The sequence below is a fragment of the Eptatretus burgeri genome, chromosome 11, assembly GCF_056783735.1.
Source record: "Eptatretus burgeri isolate ZD-2024b chromosome 11, Ebu_testis_v1, whole genome shotgun sequence".
Taxonomy (NCBI): domain Eukaryota; kingdom Metazoa; phylum Chordata; class Myxini; order Myxiniformes; family Myxinidae; genus Eptatretus; species Eptatretus burgeri.
The window spans coordinates 98851497-98872546 of NC_140971.1; the positions used below are offsets into that span (position 1 = coordinate 98851497).

A 21050-nucleotide genomic window follows, 5' to 3' on the forward strand; every position below is an offset into this window, starting at 1 on the left:
GTCCCCTTTATTCACCACACTGTTAACTCCTCTTCTCCCACTCATCCTTTCCGGTTGCAACTGGTTCCAGAAAATCTGAGATCCAACATATTACCACAAGAAAGGCAAAATGATGCTGCTACACCTGTAATGTTTCCAGACGGGAACACCAAACTGGCAACACCATCCACATTTGTGTAGTAGAAGCATGATTTTATCAATATTTATATAGAACGTATCTATCTGCAGGGTGAGCACACAATGGCTTGCCTTGTTATTGTTAAATAAACCACCCTCATCATTCATGGAGACAGACAACGGAGCTTAATTACCATTTTCTCGAAAAGGGCTTGTTGTACGATTCTGGAGGATGATCATTTAAATGATACCTTTTATAATTTTATTTTTCTGTTTCCTTTCAGAGTTTGTCGTGGTAATCCCCACAGCAACGTTGGTGAGTTTATAATTCTTGTATGTTCGATGTGCACATCAATCCTTAAAACGAAACTTTGTTCTCACTTCATTTTTGATAGTTTGAAATGTTGGCACTATTGACATATGGCCCAACATTATACATGTTATATTTTGGTTTTGCTTATCTTTAAACAGGAGATCAAGACATGCACAGAATATTCAATCACAGGAACAACAGGTACCTTGAAAATGAGTATGAGCTCAATATTAGAGACACTCTGGCTCGTAGCCAGGTTGAGATTTACTGTTTATACATGCTTTGTAGATCAAGTTGAGCATGGGGTCATATGAGAATGGCCTTGATGGCATATTGGCTGATAAGTGATGAACATGTGAATGTGAGGCCAATGAAATGCCACTTTAAAATCCCAAGTGGTGGGGACATTTTAGTAAAAGTCATCGTAATCATCTATACTGTACAAATAAATGTCAGTGTGTCCGTCAGTCCATCTGTCCGTGTCCTCCACAACTCCCAAACTATAAAACCGAGCAGCCTGAAACTTTGCTAAAAGACTAAGGGAACTCCAAGGAAGTGCAGGAGTGTAAATTGGGTGTTTGGGTTAATAAAAACACCTCTTTTGAAGATAATTAATGGCCTTATTTAATTACATCCTTCATCAGAGCTCATCATTGGTCACTTCGCAGTCCCTTGCTGGGGTCTTAATTCGCCACTTTTTTTTGGCATGCTCAACAATGCGTTGATATGGAACAGGCTGCAATGATGTTTGGTGAGGCTTCGTTCTCCGCACCCCCCTCCTCACTCTTCCCCCCTTCCTAGCTCCCCACCCCTCCTCTCCCTTCTCACTTCCCCCTCCCTCTCTCTCTTCCCTTTTTCTGCTCCCTCCCCTCTCTTCTCTACCCCCTCTCCCTCCTTTGTCCCTCCCCTCCTTCTTTCTAACACCCCCCCACCTTAATACCCCCCCCCCCGTCAGCGAAGCGACGGGTTGTATTTTCTAGTAGCTTAATAAATTACAGAGTCAATTGTGAACCATAATTAATTACTTCATAAGCTATAATGAGGTTAGTCCACATACCGTAACTCAGCTTTCATTGCTTGAGCTGTTGGTCCAAATGAAAACACCAAACAGACCAATTTGAATTAAGTTTTAAAAACCAAGTTTTAAGAAGTTCTTGATGTTATCTTTCACCCAGTTTGTCATATGATGTCATGAGTCATTTATATAACAAGTTGTAGAAAGTATTATGAGGTTAACACTGAACCCTCGCACTCCTCCGCTCAACCAACTCTCACTCTATTCCTCGTCGGATGATTTTCTGCAGATAACAACACGAAGCCAAGAGACCCAAAAAACATCTACAAAGTGTTCCTGCTTGTTGCTGTCTGCATCACTGTATTTTTACTTCTGGTTGGTGTGATCGTCCTGACAGTTGAGCTCAGGTATGATAAAACCCTTTGGATTCCATTTAGTAAGACTAAGCTCTACACACTATGACATAGAGTTCGTTAAGAAAGGATGCTCTGGCTTTCTTCAGACAACAGTTTGATGAAACAAGACAGTGTGCATATAAATCCTAATGATGTCAGGATGTCTTACCAAAGATGTTGTTACGTGGAAAGGAGAGGAGGGGAGGGAGGGGGTCCACAGCTTGATTGTATTAAGAACAGTACGGACCGTGTGATCGCATAGGTTAGATAAGCTATTTGTCAAGAAGGAAGTTGTCTTGTAAGAGGTACACTGAGGAGACAGTGAGCATCCCTCATAGAGCAGTATGGAGTAAGATTGTATCATGTAAAACCTCCTGTTTTCAGGCGAGGCTAGGTGAGGACAAGAGCGTAAAAGACAAACAGAAAGCGCTTCATTCATTTAAAAGGAACCATCATGAACTGGTTGGCCAGTAGACTGTAAGCCATGGCAGCGAGTTCAGCTGCGGATCCCTGGAGAGGGGCAAAATACTTTTCTTTATTGAGGCTACTACACGGGGCAGGACAGCCCAGAAGATGGTGAGGCCAAAGACCGTCGTGGCCATCCAATGACGGGACCTGCCACCCAGAGTTTATGAGGCTGTAGCCATGCTTGCAGGTGCCAGTTGGACCTTGGACTTCAAGAGAGAAGCATCTCTCTTCACTCTTCATTTTTTTTCTTCATCTAGACAAGGAGGACTGAGCTGGATACTTGGACACCACCTCACAATCCCTCACCTCCACTTCGTTGCCATTCGCCACACTGACCTGATGTGCCAACAACCTGCACGGCACCAGCTTCATACCTGCTCAAGCCCTCGCCTGCCCCTTTGTTTTGTGTGTGTGTGTGTGTGTGTGTTCATGGGCACCATTAGGGGTGAGGCTTTACTTCCATTGTTCACTTGTTTGCATGTCCCATCATCCCTCTTCGTATCTGTCTACAGATTGGTTTGTTCCATCATATTTATAGCATCCTGTCTACCCTCATCTGCCATATTCTTTTTTTTTTAATGAACACATTGTAATTATAACAAACCTTGGGGAATCACAGTATTAATTGATAAAACCTAGTAAACTTGGGGAATCTTAGTAAAGTGACAGAGAATCCAATGTAAACACCGTTTTGGGATCCGCGGAGGCCTTTATAAGACCTCCAGCTCAGAGAGGTCTATGTTAACGGCCGCCTCTGATGCGTCAATATTTTTCAAACGTTTATTACATGAGAGCAGTCGGTTGAAAACTACCAATCAACGATGTATATCTGAGAGGTTTATTTTATTAATCACAATGAAATTGTCTGGAAACACAAACCTAACTGTGTTTGGGTGGTTTTGTTCAAACAGACGTCACAATCTCCAGCACAGACGGATGAGTGGAGACCGAAAAAACCAGCAAAAGACGAAAACATATAATGACAAGGAAAATGTCACTCACGTGGAGCTGCTTCCTACGGAGCCTTCGGTGTTAGCCGTGGACTCCCTTTCACAACCATCCAACATTGACCACATGAACCCTGAGTACTTCTTGTTTTGAAACGATGGATGACACGTGCTGTACGTCACGTGAAACGAAGGCCCTGTGACAAAAAGAAAGTTTAATTTCTGTTATTGTGATTTCCAAGACTTTCTGTATATTTCATTTTTGCCAAAGTAGCCTTTCATGTACTATTATACTACAATAGAAACCACTTTTGGAGACTCGTTTGTATGTACAGCGAAGATCTTCCCTCTCACCTTTCTAACGAATGGTAAACATTGACCTGACTAGTGCTGACAATGTCCCCTTCACATATCGGGATTGTTTGTTGTTATAGAGACGGGGAGAGAGGGATGTGCTGGAGGACTGGAAGACACGCAGAAGGGAAATCCCTCATTTTACCAAAAGGGATGTATAACAGGCAGCCCATCGTAGGTTCAAGAGTACGTGTGGTTGTGATTCTGGATTCTTAAATATCAAACATTTTCAGTGTTTACAAAACATGACATCAAAACACAAGACAATATCCCATTATTCAACTCCTAGACATTGGACAATATTCTGATCTGCCTCACAACATTAAAATGATGCAAAAAGATGATTAAACGAACTCAAATTCATGAACCTACATTTGAAGATCAAAAACAACGTTTGATTGTGAACGAGGCCTATTTTCCTTGAATTTTAATGTTGCGGGACACAATGGATTATTATTGCACGGAATGCGTCAATTGACGGAGTTATTTCTTTATGTTTGATGTACTAGTAAATACCCGCTCCCTCCTGGAGCAAGAGGATATGTTTTCCTTTTCACAACCACAACAACCACTCCTTCCGAGAGGTGGCAGTGCTTTACCACTTGCACTATTCCTTGTGCAGATTGGAAAATCACAAGTCATTTCCCCACACTCACGAGGAGGGTGTGTGGAAATTTATTTCAATGCCCATGACCTGACCCTGGGTACCCCAAACACGAATGCACAATTTAACGGAGGTAGGCCAAGCCGTTTTCGATGCCATAAGGTACAGACAGACAGACAGACAGACAGACAGATGCTGCCTTATTTTATACCGTAGGATACTAAATGCAAATATTTGAAAATGTAGTTAATATCATTTGATAAGGTTAGTGCCATAGATGGATTTCTCACTGGAACTTCTTGGGTTCCAACAAAGAGGGCAGCACTTGGTTGATGAACAGGAAGGGTTGCTTGAACAGGGACACTTCAGAAGTCTCAAACAGTGGAGGACATGGATTAGTGACACGGAATTTCTTGTTCTAGGATGAGAACGTAGATTGCAAATATTCTTTCATTGTATATTGTATTGTTTTTTTCTTTACAGGAGCGAAGCTCATGGACGAGCGAGGTAGATCTGACAGTGGGACAAACATCAAGAGAATGAATGAACAGGAAAAGAGGAGAGGGAGGAGGGAGGGACTACTGAGACGAGCACGTAAGATGGTTGGGTTAAGAAAGGCTAATGGGGGTAATAAAGGTCAAGGGTTAGAATTGTGGATGGCAAGACATGGTGGTGCACCGATTGCTTGAAGTCCTGGAGGGAAGGGTCAGGAGACAGAACAGCCTTTGCAAGGTGGTTCCATTGATGGAGAAGCGATGAATAAAATAATTGAGGTGTGCAATCAGTCTGGATTTTGGAAGTTTAACCTCTCAGGGATGACTGGAGGATTACGTGCATACTGTAGTGGACCGTGAGGGTCAGAGGATAGAGAGCAGAGGGAGCGATGCCGGAGAATAGACATTCGAAAATGGAGATCACCGACCTGCGTGCGATGTGGACGCAGTAGACATGTGCTTCGGCCTTGTCATGGGAGATCTCATCACGCCATGTTGGATTGAAAGCATTGCAAGGTGCACGACACAGTGAGTCTATCCTCACATGTTGATGAATGTTTAAAATGTCCAAAAACAAGAGCACCTCTGTGTAAACGTGCGTTGTGAGTTTTGGACAATTTGATTTGAAATGAAGTTTATAAATGGTACTTTTTGTGAATGCGATATAACTTGAGCATTGTGAAGCATGAAGCATTGCCTTGCTTATCGGGTTTTTAAACGTTAGAGCAGCATAACACGACATGATATTATAGATGACGAACAGTGGGGTAAAACATGACTTTCGATGTCGTAACAAAAGACCCGGATGATTGTTTCACGTTGATCTGTTTGTTTTTGTTTTGTAATGTTCTTTCACCATTATTGATCACATCAGCCATACGAGGGGCACGTACTGCATGTATGTATGGAGACCATGACATTTCATCCTGTTTTACGGCTCGATGTTACATTGCTGCGGTGATGTATATAGCGACTAACTCGTGATGTAAAAACGTGAACATCTCGAACCTCATCTACACAAACACACTGCATCCTCACTACACCTTACAGCTCCGTCATGGCAGGAAGCATCTTCCAATCCTCGTCCCACACAAGGAGACCGCATGTCATCGACCGCACACGTCGGTCGAATGAGGTTTTCCTTTGATACATTTGAACAACCTGACAACATCAACAAAATTCAACGACAACAACAACAAAACTTGTTTTAAACATCAACAAAACTCATCACATGTCTCCACAATTACCTCTTACATACGAAATGTTATTCAACCTGGAAGTTTAACTCACCTTCCAGAAAATGAGCCCAAGGATCGATGGATCCCAAAGTAAACGGTTGATCATCCTCCTCTGTGATGACGTCATCTACCTGCCAACAGCACAACTCTTGGATGAGTGGAATTACCAAGTCCACTGGAGACTTTCAACATGCACGACTCAAAGTATAACACGGCATCGTGCACATCATGCTTTTTACAAACGCCTCAGAGCTTTCCCATTTTTAGCTCACCTGGACTTTAGTTAGGTGAGCTTATGCGATCAGCAGCGTCCACAGGTGAGAGTGAGTCATTCAGTGAGCGAGTTCGTAAACACCAGTCATTTTCACTTGAATCAAACACATGATTTCGATGAAACTTGACCACAACCTTCATCACCCGTCATGTACCAAAGTCTGATCACAGCATTAAAAAAACCCCATCAGGGTCTATGGGGGTCTGCGGGTGGTTTGAGCGACTGTTGCTCCTGATCCAGGTGAGCTTCAGGACATGCAGTCCCATTTTAAAAAAAGTTTATTACTCTGACTCTTGCCCATGTGTAAAATGTATCAATGAGCTAAGGCCAGAACTTTGAAAAGTTATAAACGCTCATGGAAGTAAGATTTTGAGTTTGTTGGAACTGATTTTGCAGGAATCCATTGTTGTTAAGTGTTTGTGGATGAAATTGTGCTTCTCATGACCTGGCATGTATTCTCAGCTTCATTTATTGCCGTTCGTATACAACGCATAAGAAAGATTGTTAACTGTTTGTTTCTTTTAATACCATAGAATATTTTTGTGCATTGATCAATTGTTGGGATATCCTGTGTGCCATTTTGTGAATAAAAATGGCTTTTATATCGATATCTTGCCATGTGTTGGTGTACCGAGCAAAGAGAAATGGAGCTCAGATTTGAAAAGATGAGAATTATTTCATGTAATGAGAAATATTTTCACTTAATGAAAACAATCTGCCAGTAAGGAGCTGTTAGGGTTAGGGTCTCACTCCAGGAATTCCCCACTAGTTCAGGTGGGGTCCCTGTTTGGCTGTAAAATACATGACGTCATGTAGCCAATGGTGACTTAACATGAAAATCTGGACGAAAGAGAAAATGATTTTTTTCCTTTTTTCATACACCGAAGGTGGACTGAGGTTATGTCTTCACCCGGTTTGTCTGTCTGTGTCTGTGAGCAAGATATCTCAAAAGGTTATGGACGGATTGGGATGAAATTTGGTGGAGCTGTTGGGTAGGTGGCAAGAACAAGCTGATTCGATTTTAGTTAAGGTATGGATCCAGATCCAGCCTATCAGTGGGATACAAAATGTAAACTGTAAAAAAAAAAGAAGAGGTTAAAAAGAAATGTTCAGCCTGGCGGAGGTATGCGCTCTACCGAGTGTCCTTCGAGTTTGAGGTGTTTTCATCAGAGGAGGAATGGGAAAAATACATTTTTACACCAAGATGGAAGAAAAAAAAAAACAAAAAAAAACGAGTAGTAGGAATTGTGGGAGATGTTGTAAGGGATGTACTTTGTACGATCTGAAACGACAGGTTGATTGTGCAAAATGTCATACAACAGGTTGCTCGTGTCACCCTACCCCTTAACGGTGTGCGTGTGGGTACAAGATCAGGGCTAACTCCAGATTAAGCCCCTCTGTGGCTGAAACATGACACCTGCTGAGGCTTCAGCAAGTTGTGTCGTACCCCATGTTAGTTGTGCGTCATATTTTGAGTCAATCTGTGTAGTGCGGAAGTAAAAACCATCAGCGTAATAAGTGTTGTCAGTTTGTGCATTATTGAAGAAACCATTACTTAGTGGATGTTCAAGACCCACGGTGTCCCTCGTGAACAGTCGGCAAGTTATCTCTGACACCCTCAACAAGTTACAAATCCCTGCTCTGACTTATGAGGGGCACTGCATCAGTGAGGCTCCCAGCAAACGATGCAAAGCCCCGGCCACGTGTTGCTGACTCTGTAGCCCAGTGGTGGAACCTTTTTTCACCCTTTAGGTGAAGGTTCCTTGGTTTGAGTCCCAACTTTTTCCACATTAGCCTCAAGTGGGAATGTGTCCCCCTTTCATGTAATTGTAAGTTATGTGTTCCACACAATTCGGTTTAACCCTCCCTTCCGAGACGGTGGGTTCCGCAATGGAAAACATCCACCGGGTGGGTACCCAAGCTGAGGCTGACACACGAACGTCTTGGCCTTCCCGCCTTGGCTCCTCGCACAAGGAATAAGTTATTGGCCGCAAAAGTAACTTCAGTGAATTTCCAGTAATTTATGTGTTGTCGGTCATGTCTCATCATTGTGTGTCCATGATAGATTGTTTGAGAACACGTGATGTTCCACAGCCAATCAGGAACTCAAAAAGGCAAGAGATGGCAGCGACCACAGAAATTGATGAAATTGCATTTGCTGCCTCATGGTGATTCTTCTTTGAATACGTGGAAATGTTAAGTGAAAAATGAAGTCATGACCACGTAATGGTAATTCATTCTCAGCGAGTAAAATTTGAATGGGGTTTTGCTTTGAGCTTGGCCCTTATTCCATTAATACAGCTGGCATCCAGGCGAGCAAGAAACGTCACAGGTCACATCTCCACGGCGACATAATGAATACATCTACCGGTGCGCACATAAAGGTGCTCCAATGTCCAGGTGATTCTTTCAGAGCTCATACAGATCGTTACCTGCGTTTCCATGGAAAATGATTCATGATTCATCGTCGTGGGATGAAGAGAAATTGCAGGGTGGGCATGAGCAGAGGAGTGTTTAAAGAACAATGACATGGTCCGGCAGACAGCCGAGGCGTGAGGGGGATGTGTGAGAGCAGAACGCACGAAGAAGACACGTGACCTGTTCTTGAGCTGCAGTGGAGTCGAGCAATACACACATCACGTGCAAACGAGTCGAAATGTATCCCGTAAGGAGTAAGGACAAAGCACTTTATGAGAACGTCACAATGGTGAAAACAACTTCTTCTCCTTCTTCTCTAATGGCCCCAATTATTATTCCCATTGTATTGTGGGGTTGGCTGGGGGAAGTTTTTTTGGCCCAAGTCTTTGACGAGCCGGCTGGCCAGGCCTGGCGTTCGATTAAGGTTCGTAATTAGTTGATCACAGAGTACCGGCGATAGCTTGCCTACTCTTCGCAAACGCCACCCTGGGGTCTTAAACGTCCACCAACTAATGCAGGCAGAGGGGAGAGATGGTACACCTGTTTAACGTCCATCCGAGGGACAGCACACACATTAATGAATCACTCTTCCTGAGAAACACTGAGACGACAGTTTAAAGCTGGGTCGGGATTCGAACCTTGGCGAGACAGGTTAGAGTTGATTTGGTGATTGCCATGTGTTTATGTACATTGTGTTTATCCTGTACCAGGATATGTACATGCCATTGTCAACACAGCACCCCCGCCCCCCAGGTCGAGCACATTAGTGGATCGTCCTTGCAGATTACTCACCACAACCTGACACACAGTGTACACACATGCATCACTGCTGACAACAATGTGGTGGGCCTCGTATCGATTGAGGAACTGTATGTGCTGGCAAAATGGAAATAAGAGATTTTTTTCTCCCATAATTTGGAGATAAAAATCCGGGTGAAAATATCAGTTTGTGTAAAAGGGAAACAGAAACATGTGCAAAGTCTGAAGGGGGTGTGGGGGGTGTGCACCCCCTGCACCCACGACCCCCCACCCCTCCCCAGATCTGCCCTTGATTATTACACAAACTAAATGCTATTCAAAGAATACATACCCTGCGCAGTCTTGAGAAGGACTTGGTGTGAGCAAACTCTTTTGTTTTGTTTTTCTTTGATCCAATATTGCTACCAGACCAGGTGACCGACGACGGAATCTTTATCAAACCATATTTCCCATGGGTAGTTGATAAATTAATTAAATTTTGCATGGATTGGTAAAGTGGTTTCTCCTACGAAGATTTTCAAAGATTTTCCTTTGGATCCAATATGGCCACCAGACTACTTGACACGTGATGGTCATTTTTATGAAAATCCTGTTCAAATTTCAAGTCAATCGGATGAAAATTGGCAATTTAAGAAACTTGGCCTCTGTTGACCTTTTGGCCAAAAATATGCATTTCTGTTGTTGGACAATGGACAGTCACCAACATACAAAAAAAAAAAAAACTCAGAACGATTGCTTCAAAACTGTGGACAAAAAACATGTTACAAACAAACAAATACACAGACAGACAGACAGTAGTGAAAACATAACCTCTGCCCACCTTTGGTAACTAATGGTAATCAATACTAATAAATGTCAGTGCGTGTGCGTGTGCGTGTGCGTGTGCGTGTGCGTGTGCGTGTGCGTGTGCGTGTGTGTGTGTGTCCTCCATAACTCCAAAACCATAAAACCGAGCAGCCTGAAACTTTGCATGCACACTAAGGGAACTCCAAGGAAGTGCAGGAGTGTAAATTGGGTGATTGGGTGAATTAAACCACACCCCTTTTGAAGACAATTAACGCTGTTTTGCTCTCCCGTAATTCATATTTTTTGGGGCCTGCTCAACAATGCCTTGACTTGGAACAGGCCGCAATGGTGTCTTCATGAAAAAGCACTCAAAAGGTTTTTTTCCACTTTCATCACTCATGTTATCAAATGCCTGATCCTCATACCTACGAATCGCTGTATACATCGCTCTTGTCAGTGCTATAGTTTTGAAATTCGGAGCACGGAGCGATTTTATGCATTACAAATAAATTATGCGATTTTCCACGATCTACTCTCACAGACGAATTCAAGAATATAATCACAATATAATTGCTGTTTTGAGGATCGGATCACATGGCCTAAATAAGTGTTGAAATCTGGAGTGAAATCGGAAAATGTTAATAAATTGGCGATGTTTATTTGGTTTTGCAGATATATCCCATTACCAGTCAGCTTGCTATCGCTTGCCAAGCAAGCCGTTTCATTGGAGTGCTTGCATGAGTGCTAAAGTCACTTGGTGAGTGCCCTACAGCCTGTAGATAGCAGTATTATGCACATGCAGTAGTTTATGTCCCAATCTGGAGATCAGTTTCAATTAAGCAAGAAGAGGTACTTGGACAGCACACACAGACATGGTATAAATGGGTAACATCAGATTTGCAAAGGGACTCGGTGTGTGTGTGTGTGTGTGTGTGTGTGTGTGTGTGTGTGTGTGTGTGTGTGTGTGTGTGTGTGTGTGTGTGTGTGTGTGTGTGTGTGTGTGGACCTGCATGCTTGGTTACGTGTGCGGTGCGTGGGATTTGCAGACGTGTGGACTAAACTTAAATTCAAATTCGCACCCGGGCCTATGGTGCATGGTGCTTGGAGGAGGTTATGCGGCCATCTCGTGAATCATGTGCTTCCGTACGTGGGGAGCAGACGTGCTGCAACGTTGAAGCCACGTGGGGAGAGGACATGCTGCGGCATCAAAGCCATGAGGGATGTGCTGCTGTGCATTGCGGGTGTGGGGAAATGCATGTGTGTGAGTGAAAGGGTGAGTATATTGCCGGTGCACATGCATGGTTGGCATGTACCGTGAGGAGGTTGGAGGGACGTGTATTGGGTGGGGGGGAGTGGGGTGGTATGCATGCAGGCAGGCCTTTGCCTGGTACATAGCATGTGGTTTTCAATTTTAAATGCTCCCATCCGGTTTTATATAAAACATGGCTGTTATAAACAAAACATTTCTGTTTGGGCACGTTTTATCGGCTCGGTAACACACTGGTTTGCTGCCTACCCTCTGTTTATGCTGTCTTCCTTCCCCTTCCCCTCACACTTCCTTCCCTTGCCCTTACGCTGCCTTCCATCCACTTATGCTGCCTTCCATTCCACGCATGTTGCTTTCCCTTCCCCTTACACTGCCTTCCCATTTCCTCATGCTTCCTTCCCTCCCCTTGCTGCTTTCCCCTCCCCTCTTGCTGCCCTCCCCTACCCTCTTGCTGCCCTCCCCTACCCTCTTGCTGCCTTCCCCTCCTCTCTTGCCACCTTCCCTCCCTTCATGCTGCCTTCCTTTCCCTAATGCTGGCTTCCGTTCCCCATTCCCACACACTATCCTCCTCCCAAACCCCCTCCACCACTCGACAACTCCGCGGAGGTCGAGGAGAGGAAGAGGTGTCAAAGAATATGTGAATTGGACAAATGAAAACTTTTTTTTGTAAGCAGTCGGAGCTGATACTTGGATCAAGTCTTGGATCAATTCCACAATTTGTGTCACGTTAAAATATTCCAGAGCTCGTCATGTGTGTGTGGAAATTAAATAAAGGCATGGATACTGGCGTGGCTTTTTCAATGATTGAAGGAAAACGCCCTTCCTTCCTTTCCCCTTCCCTCCCGCTTCCCTCCTCCCAAAGCCCCTGCACCCCCACGGACGTCTCTGGGCAGTGTTTAATACGACCCGTTTGAACGTGTTACTTTATGTACCCAATGCTGTTCAATCCCATAGTAATGTCGGCATAAGGGAACCATTCCTCACCCTCCCCCCCCCCACTTTCCCTCAAGTGTCCCAATCAAACGCATGTCGAGAATACCCCCTTCCCCTGTCCACCACCCCCCTCTCTCTCCCATCTTCCTCACTCTGTACCCCCTCCCAGAGTGTAAAGTGACGTGTGGTGAGGCTTTGCTCTCCCAACCTTCCTCACTCTCACCTCCTTCCTTGCTCTCACCTCCTTCCTCACTCTCACCTCCTTCCTCGCTCTCACCTCCTTCCTCACTCTCACCTCCTTCCTCGCTCTCACCTCCTTTGTCAGTCTCACCTCCTTCCTCACTGTCCCCCTCTTCCTAGCTCCGACAGTTGTATTTGCTGGTATTTGAATGAAACACCACGTCTCTTCTTCTTTGGTATGCAGGGCAAGCTGTCCATTGCATTATTGGCTGAGGGTGTGGATTTGCTGCTGATGCAGTGCCCCCTGTAGGTTACGGCAGGAATTTGTAACTTGTTCATGGTGCCGGTGATAGCTCACCTCCTCTTCGTGAAGGATACCGTGAGATCTTTAACATCTACCAACTAATGTTGGTCTGACTGTAAACTGCCTGACTGGAGATTGTGAGGTAGGGTGTTGTATCAATTAGCCTGTAGTGGTGTTATTGACGTTAACCTTCTCACCTGTGCAGCACATTGCCTTCTGAATTGTCTAGCCTGGGTTCGAATCCCGGGCCAGCCATTAACTGTCATCCCGGTGTGAACAACAACCACCACCACCACCAGTACCTTTTTGGTTAAAGGTGTAATTGATCCGAGTGGTTTGTAATAATGAAACTTTAAATGAGATTGACGACCAAGCACCAGCAAAGGTTCACATCAGGGAAATCCAGTTCACGGGTCGCCGGGGTGGGTCTCATGGGGTCAAGAACATGGTGCTCTATCATTGAGGATGGAGTGCACTCGGAGCTCATCAAGACCTCAATTGCTCGGGTAACACCACCGGGGCGAGTTCTTCAATTCGTGGAATGAGCGAACAGAGTGTGGCACGAACGAAGCCAGGTGACGCGCACACCTTGATACCAATTCCAGAAACAAAGCACCGGAAACACCTTCAAAGGTTCCACCGTAGGTGACTCGCTCCAGGTGTGAAATGACTGTGAGAATAGACAGTTATTGATTGATTATATCATTCTTTAATTTCACGACGTCCGTGAAAGTAATACCCAAGAACCCGAGGCTTCGGCGTCAGGTAAGAACACCTTGAAACGGATCTTGTGTATATCAAGTTGGGTTCGCGCGAGTGCTGCGCCCAGTAGCCGTGGACCGACCTGATCATTACACTCATTCGAATTCACAAGTGAGTGAGTGAGTGAGCGCACTCGGTAGTATGTACGGATCGTTACACGGGTACTCTCATGAGAGGTGCGGCCACGGTGGTGACTCACTCCGTGGGTCCACCCCAGGCTGGACCACAGGACGGGATGGTGGAGGGAGAGACCCGCCGACCCCACGTACACGTATATTTGCTTGACGTGCCCTCCTCATCGGACTACATGAGCGTTTCCCACCGTTCCTAATCCCGGCTCACGCCCACGCCACCGGCTCCTCTGCCCCCGGTGGGTGCTCGGGCTCAGTTCGCATTACCAGGCACGCGGACTGCGGCACGCGCCACGCCTCGCGCCGCACGCGCCAAGGTATCCGCGGAGGTGCAGCGTGAGATCGCAGGGGGCGACGTTCTGGGTGTTCAAAAAGAAAACCTGATGGTTAGAGTTAGAGATATAGAGTGCTTTAGTGCAAACGCGGTGAGCATACTAACCAGGTGAGCGAGTAAAAGGTGGCTTGATCGAGGGTGTGTGTGGTGTGGTGTGGGTGTGTGTTTTCAAGGCTTTGCGTGGTTTTGTCTGGTTCAAACTGTTGCTCAGTTTTAATAATGCACCTCTTTTTACCGCACTGCGTGCACACAGGTTGTTTTGTTAAATTGTACCTTACCGGTCGGTATTCATTGGTCCAGCTAAAGAGCGGGTGTGCGAGCGTGTGTGCGTGTGTATAACAGTCGTTCCGCCGATGCTCGCAGTCCGAATCCACATCGAATCGTCGTCCTTAAGCACATCCAATCGCTGTCTCCATTCCATTTGACGACTCAGTATCGATTTGTCTGAACGTTTCATTTCGTCCAAGCAAACGTACTCCAACGTCTATGAAGTGACGTCACGACGGTAGCTAACGCGAGTTTAACAAAAGCTGTGTTTCATTTGCAGTGATGATGAAGGACGTGTTAAAAGAGGTGTCTTCTTCATCAGTCTCGTTCATCGTTGCAGTTTAACACACCTTTCCATCATGTATTATTATGTGTGGCCATGTGTAAAAGCAATTACCGTGTTGGCGAAACACCCGCTGCAAGGGGTTGGGTGAGGATGGCACTGATCGAATGAGCTGTCCTGGAGTGTCACTGCCAGATGGGTTTGTACGTACTAATAACTCCAGGCACGTGATAACCGAGCATTGCGAGTACACATCATGGGAAACTGATGAAACGTTCAACAAATTTCAACTGTGAAAGGGCAAGCTCCACTTACAAACCAATGTGTACGGTGTTCGTGTGTTGCTCCGTATTCCTTGTCAAAGTGCCAAATGTGACTCCGTTAACATCCGTCACATCCTCCGCCTGGTTCATCATAAATGCCTCACCGTCAGCAACGAGCTTTCCTGCTGATCATCGAGCAAATCTGGCCTCCAAAGCCAGCCGCAGTATGGGCATCCTCCGTCGTTCCCAGTCTTTGAAACATCCAAACGATTTACAACCTCTCAGGCCTTTGTCACCTATGGGCTTGTGCCTAATTGTCCCATCTGTCCCTCCTGGATTCAGTGGAATCTAAAACTCTCGACATTATTGGAATCTCTTGTCATGAGACTCAAACACAGGGTCTTTTTCTTGCCCATCGAAGGCAGGTTGGTGTCCTCTACCTCTCGTGTTTTTACCTCGTCCCATTCGGTTTTGCTCCTTCTGCTCTCTCATCCCTCAACTCTTTTGTTCCTCATCTCTATCATCTGTGTAACGCTTTCCTGAGACTCTTCTGTCCACGGATCAAAGCAGCCAGTGTACTCTCATCTCACGTCATTTCCCATCTCTATCCACAATCTTATGTACCCCCATGAACCCCACCGAACGCAATCCTCTTACTAGCAGGTTCACATTTCCTCCTCTCTCTCCTCTCTCTCCTTTTCCTGTTCGTTCGTCCTTTTACTTGTTGCGTGAAAATGTAACCCCAAGGCCCCAATGTCAGTTCATTGATTTTTGTTTTCCACCACCTCGCTCTTCCATGAGCTTTGTGACCACACTATTTGTGACACCTATCATTTCCATGGACTCGATGAAGTTCAAGGGGCATGCTTGAGATTTTCACTTTTGTATTTTTCAAATTTACTGAAATGGTTTTGGGTTATCTGTTTTTTACGTAAACGTATGATGAAGGTGTTAAATGATGAATCAAAGGAAGAGGAAGAAATTTCCATCATTAAATATATTTTTTACAATGTCAATCTCATAGAAAAAAAAACTTAATTCGTATTTGTTTAGATATGCTTTAAAAACGGGGAAAAAACAATTTACTGAAAACCAACTCCAACAAGGTTTTGCATGTTGCGTAAGATTACCCCAAGTCTGCTTTCTGTCTCGGTAGGGTATCTGGGAGAGGGGGTTCAGGGTAGAGGGAAGACCCCAATTATCTCTCTGTAAATGTGGACTATCATCGGTGGTATGTTGTATGACAAGTCATTGCCTTGTATAAAGGATGTTTAAACAACTCGATAATCTACGTTACGGTGATGTTGAAATCTAAGTGAGAATGATTCAAAATTTTCAAAGTGTGTAATTTCACTAATTTTAAGCAGATGCTCAAACCAAAGCATCCAACATGGAGCTTTGCAGTGAAGTGGAATTGATTTTTGCCTGTGCCAGAAAAATAATCAACAAGGATGACTGATGAAGGTGATGTGAGCTGACTTCCAGGGCTGACGAAGGTGACGTTAGCTGACTTCCAGGGCTGATGAAGGTGATGTTAGCTGACTTCCAGGGCTGACGAAGGTGATGTTAGCTGACTTTCAGGGCTGACAAAGGTGATGTTAGCTGACTTCCAGGGCTGACGAAGGTGATGTTAGCTGACTTCCAGGGCTGACGAAGGTGACGTTAGCTGACTTCCAGGGCTGATGAAGGTGATGTTAGCTGACTTCCAGGGCTGGTGAAGGTGATGTTAGCTGACTTCCAGGGCTGGTGAAGGTGATGTTATCTGACTTCCAGGGCTGATGAAGGTGATGTTAGCTGACTTCCAGGGCTGGTGAAGTTGATGTGAGTTGACTTCCAGGGCTGGTGAAGGTGGTGTTAGCTGACTTCCAGGACTGATGAAGGTGATGTTAGCTGACTTCCAGGACTGATGAAGGTGATGTTAGCTGACTTCCAGGACTGGTGAAGTTGATGTGAGTTGACTTCGAGGGCTGGTGAAGGTGGTGTTAGCTGACTTCCAGGACTGATGAAGGTGATGTTAGCTGACTTCCAGGACTGATGAAGGTGATGTTAGCTGACTTCCAGGGCTGACGAAGGTGATGTTACCTGACCTCCAAGGCTGACGAAGGTGACGTTAGGTGACTTCCAGGGCTGAGGAAGGTGATGTTACCTGACCTCCAAGGCTGATGAAGGTGATGTAATCTGACTTACAGGGCTGACGAAGGTGACGTTAGCTGACTTCCAGGGCTGATGAAGGTGATGTTAGCTGACTTCCAGGGCTGACGAAGGTGATGTAATCTGACTTCCAGGGCTGACGAAGGTGATGTTAGCTGACTTCCAGGACTGGTGAAGTTGATGTGAGTTGACTTCCAGGGCTGGTGAAGTTGATGTGAGTTGACTTCCAGGGCTGGTGAAGTTGATGTTAGTTGACTTCCAGGACTGATGAAGGTGGTGTTAGCTGACTTCCAGGACTGATGAAGGTGATGTTAGCTGACTTCCAGGACTGGTGAAGTTGATGTGAGTTGACTTCGAGGGCTGGTGAAGGTGATGTTAGCTGACTTCCAGGGCTGACGAAGGTGATGTTACCTAACCTCCAAGGCTGACGAAGGTGACGGAAGCTGACTTCCAGGGCTGATGAAGGTGATGTTATCTGACTTCCAGGGCTGACAAAGGTGATGTTAGCTGACTTCCAGGACTGAAAAAGGTGACGAAAGCAGACTTCCAGGGCTGATGAAGGTGACGTTAGCTGACTTCCAGGGCTGATGAAGGTTATGTTAGCTGACCGCCAGGATTGACGAAGGAGATGAGAGCTGACTTTCAGGACTGATGAAAGTGATGGTAGCTGACTTCCAGGGTTGATTAAGGTGACGTTAGCTGACTTCCAGGGCTGACGAAGGTGACGTTAGCTGACTTCCAGGGCTGATGAAGGTGATGTTAGCTGACTTCCAGGGCTGACGAAGGTGATGTTAGCTGACTTCCACAACTGACGAAGTTGACGTTAGCTCATTTCCTGGTAGATGTAAGATGAACCTTGGCAGATGATTGAATTAAACGAATGGAATTTTTGTGATGTTTAAGTTGTGTTCTGATTAAACCCATCAGCGAAGTGACGGATACTTCCACCAGTGTTTTATAAATTGACTTTATACTTTGGTTTCTTGTTACTGTTTAGCCTCAACTGATTTCCCAAATGGATAATTGTTGCAAAATCAGAGATATGTAAAAACATATCTATTTATAATTTTTTTTATTTTTATTGTCATCAAAAAGAATATTATTTTAATCTCAGGGCTTCTTTTAACAAATATGATGAAAACATTACTTCAAGAAAAGAAACCGAATGTTCTTAAATCCTGGTACACGATTTTTCTGACCCATCAAAGCCGTGTCTTCACTTGGAACTTCCCTTCACGAAATGGCTCATTACATCACTTATCTCAACGCCAATGAAGCCACTTTAAATGTATGGTATGGTACGTGATAATGTACAGTACGTGATATGAATTTACAGAACTCGTATGTATTCGACTCCAATCTGTTCGATTGTTTGTGTACAAAAGGAAAGAATAGCAAGTGGTAGTATGTATATGTATATATATATATATATATATATATATATATATATATATATATATATATATATATCTATACATATATACATATGTGTGTAGAAAGTACATATATATATATATATATATATATATATATATATATATATATATATATACATATATACATACATACATACACATATACATATATATGTATGTAGAATTAAATATGTACAGTATGTCGAAGTATATGTATGTATATGTATATAAAAAAAAATATATCTTCTTCTTCTTTCAGCTGCTCCCATTGGGGGTCGCCACAGCGGATCATCCATATGATCCGCATCGTGATTTGGCAAATGTTTTACACCGGATGCCCTTCCTGACGCAACTCTGGTCGCCACTTACGACACAGGGATCTGGTACACCTATTTTAACTATATACATATATATATATATATATATATATATATATACAGTGGGGAAAACAAGTATTTGATACACTACCAATTTTTCAGGTTTTACCACTTACAAAGCAAGTAGAGGTCTGTAATTTTTATCATAGGTACACTTCAACTGTGAAAGATGGAATCTAAAACAAAAATCCTGAAAATCACATTGTATGATTTTTAAATAATTAATTTGCATTTTATTGCATATATATAATTATATATTATTACCGGGAATCCGCAGAAAAAATTAGTTACGTCCCAAGGGAAAACCCGCGATGAACCCAGAGCGCGATCGGTGAATCGTGATGAAGCGGGGGTTGACTGTATATATATATATATATATATATATATATATATATATATATATATATATATATATATATATATATATATATATATATATATATATATATTGTTGCGGGCCGTGGGACCGGAGGGGGGGGGAGCTATCTCGGGTTTCCACCAGACTCCCTGGAATTGCAGGCCGTCGCACAAGGATAATTCCGTGATTCGGCGGGTCACCAACTGACTGTGAACACCAATAACTCAACCACGTGACCTGGGGACCTCAATCTATGGGTGAACCGGGTTACCTAATTAATCACATGACCCAATTACCGGGGGACACGCCCTCAATACACCTTGTCCGAACCAGATCAGATGCAGCCGAACGACACTGCCAAGGACATACCGGCTAAAAGGAACGATCTTGGGAATAAAGTCCTGGCGAGGTTCGGATACGGACCATGCTGGATCAATGAAAGAAAAGACAAAAACGAGCTGGGAACATTTCTCCAAATAATTTATTAACAGGCATGCGAGGAAAGATATGTGGCACAGTGAATATAGCTTTTATTGTTGTGTGTGAGCAGGTATTGGAAGAAATGTGAGAGATGTGGCAATAATACAAGAAACTTACAAAAGCAGACACATAACAGAGTTATCCTGATATAATTCTTCTACTGTCTTAACTTAAGCCAGGACGAACGGACACGCACACGCACACGCACGCACGCACACACACGCACACACACACACACACACACACACGCACACGCACGCACGCACACACACGCACACACACACACACACACACACACACACCGACGAAAAGGAGAAAAAGGAGAGGAGATGAGGCTAACAGTCTCTCAATACCTTGCATGATTGCCCGATCGTGCCACCAGTATGTTTTGGGGGGATGCTCCATTGGGCGATACCTCCCTGACAGCTGGCACATCGTCTCTTGCTTCGTGGCACTTCGTGCAGCTAGTATTGGTCCAGAGAATAAGGCGCGACCGTCAGGCGTGAAGGGAGGGACTTGGGTGGAGTCAAAAGCCAGTGGGTGGAGAGAGGCAGAATCAAAAGCGAGTAGGAGGAGAGAAGCAGAGTTAAAAGCCAGTGGGTGGAGAGAGACAGAGTAAAAAGTGAGTGGGTGGAGAGAGACGACGAGGCAGTGAAGAATGCAGAGTCAGCAGGCGAATTGGTGGGTTGTCAATCCCAGACCAGGACGAGCAGACAGGAATGAGCAGAAAACCCGCCCACCAGGAATAACGGGCAGGAACGACACTGGAAAGATGATGACGGGCAGTAACGACGGGCAGGAACGACACTAGCGGCTCCATGACCCTGTTGTGGTTACCAAATTCGCAAACCACCATTCAGGTCCCTTAGGTGAGATATCTCGGTAAGTATATGTGTAGTTAGGCCCAAACCCGTTGTCTAGTGGGAATACATGTCATTTATGCGTGCTGCGACTCTTCAGGATAGCCGTTTTTCTTTTACTATCTTTATTTTGGACCAACCGCCATTGTTACCACCACCAACCACAACATCAACCACCCACCGCGGCGCCGCTTCACGTCACACCTCGCAACCGTCGCATCGCCACCGTTCTTGCGCCGCTTGTGGGTACCGGTGTTGGACTCGTGCAGGGCGCGCGCCGAACAGCGTGTACAAAACCACGGATTTTCCGCTTCAAAAACGGATCAAAAACGACACGCCCACTTTTGTTCCGTCCAATCGGTGAGCGAGGGGCGATTTGGCCCCGCCTCCAGGGCGTTGGAGGGCGATCGCTATATGCAAATTTATGGATCAAAATGCATTCACGCCCACTTTTTCTCGGGCCAATGGGGAGCGAGGTGAAAGGTCGAAGGCAGGGGGTCAAA

At 44.8% G+C, this 21050-nt stretch overlaps 2 protein-coding genes and 1 long non-coding RNA gene across 5 annotated transcripts in view; all 3 read left to right on the top strand.

The window, feature by feature from the left end:
• Positions 1-6827, top strand: part of LOC147017740 (ciliary neurotrophic factor receptor subunit alpha-like) — a 105298-nt gene extending 98471 nt beyond the window's left edge. Inside the window, exons 10-13 of the mRNA XM_085847625.1 lie at positions 402-433; positions 589-631; positions 1735-1852; positions 3220-6827. Coding sequence (XP_085703751.1) covers positions 402-433; positions 589-631; positions 1735-1852; positions 3220-3409 — 383 coding nt within the window. The 3' untranslated portion in view covers positions 3410-6827. The remainder of the gene's footprint in view (positions 1-401; positions 434-588; positions 632-1734; positions 1853-3219) is intronic.
• Positions 6828-10470: 3643 nt separating this feature from the next.
• On the top strand, positions 10471-12219 carry LOC147017741 (uncharacterized). Its single transcript, XR_015049759.1, has 3 exons — positions 10471-10557; positions 10855-10939; positions 11341-12219. It is a non-coding gene; the product is annotated as an uncharacterized LOC147017741 (long non-coding RNA).
• Positions 12220-13854: 1635 nt separating this feature from the next.
• LOC147017742 (synaptic vesicle glycoprotein 2C-like) overlaps positions 13855-21050 on the top strand; it is a 98430-nt gene continuing 91234 nt past the window's right edge. Inside the window, exon 1 of one of the 3 annotated variants that reach the window (XM_085847622.1) lies at positions 13855-13998. The gene's annotated coding sequence lies outside the window, so the exon portion shown is untranslated. Of the gene's footprint in view, positions 14202-21050 lie in introns of all 3 variants that reach the window. The other 2 variants (XM_085847621.1, XM_085847620.1) reach the window with 2 other exon arrangements.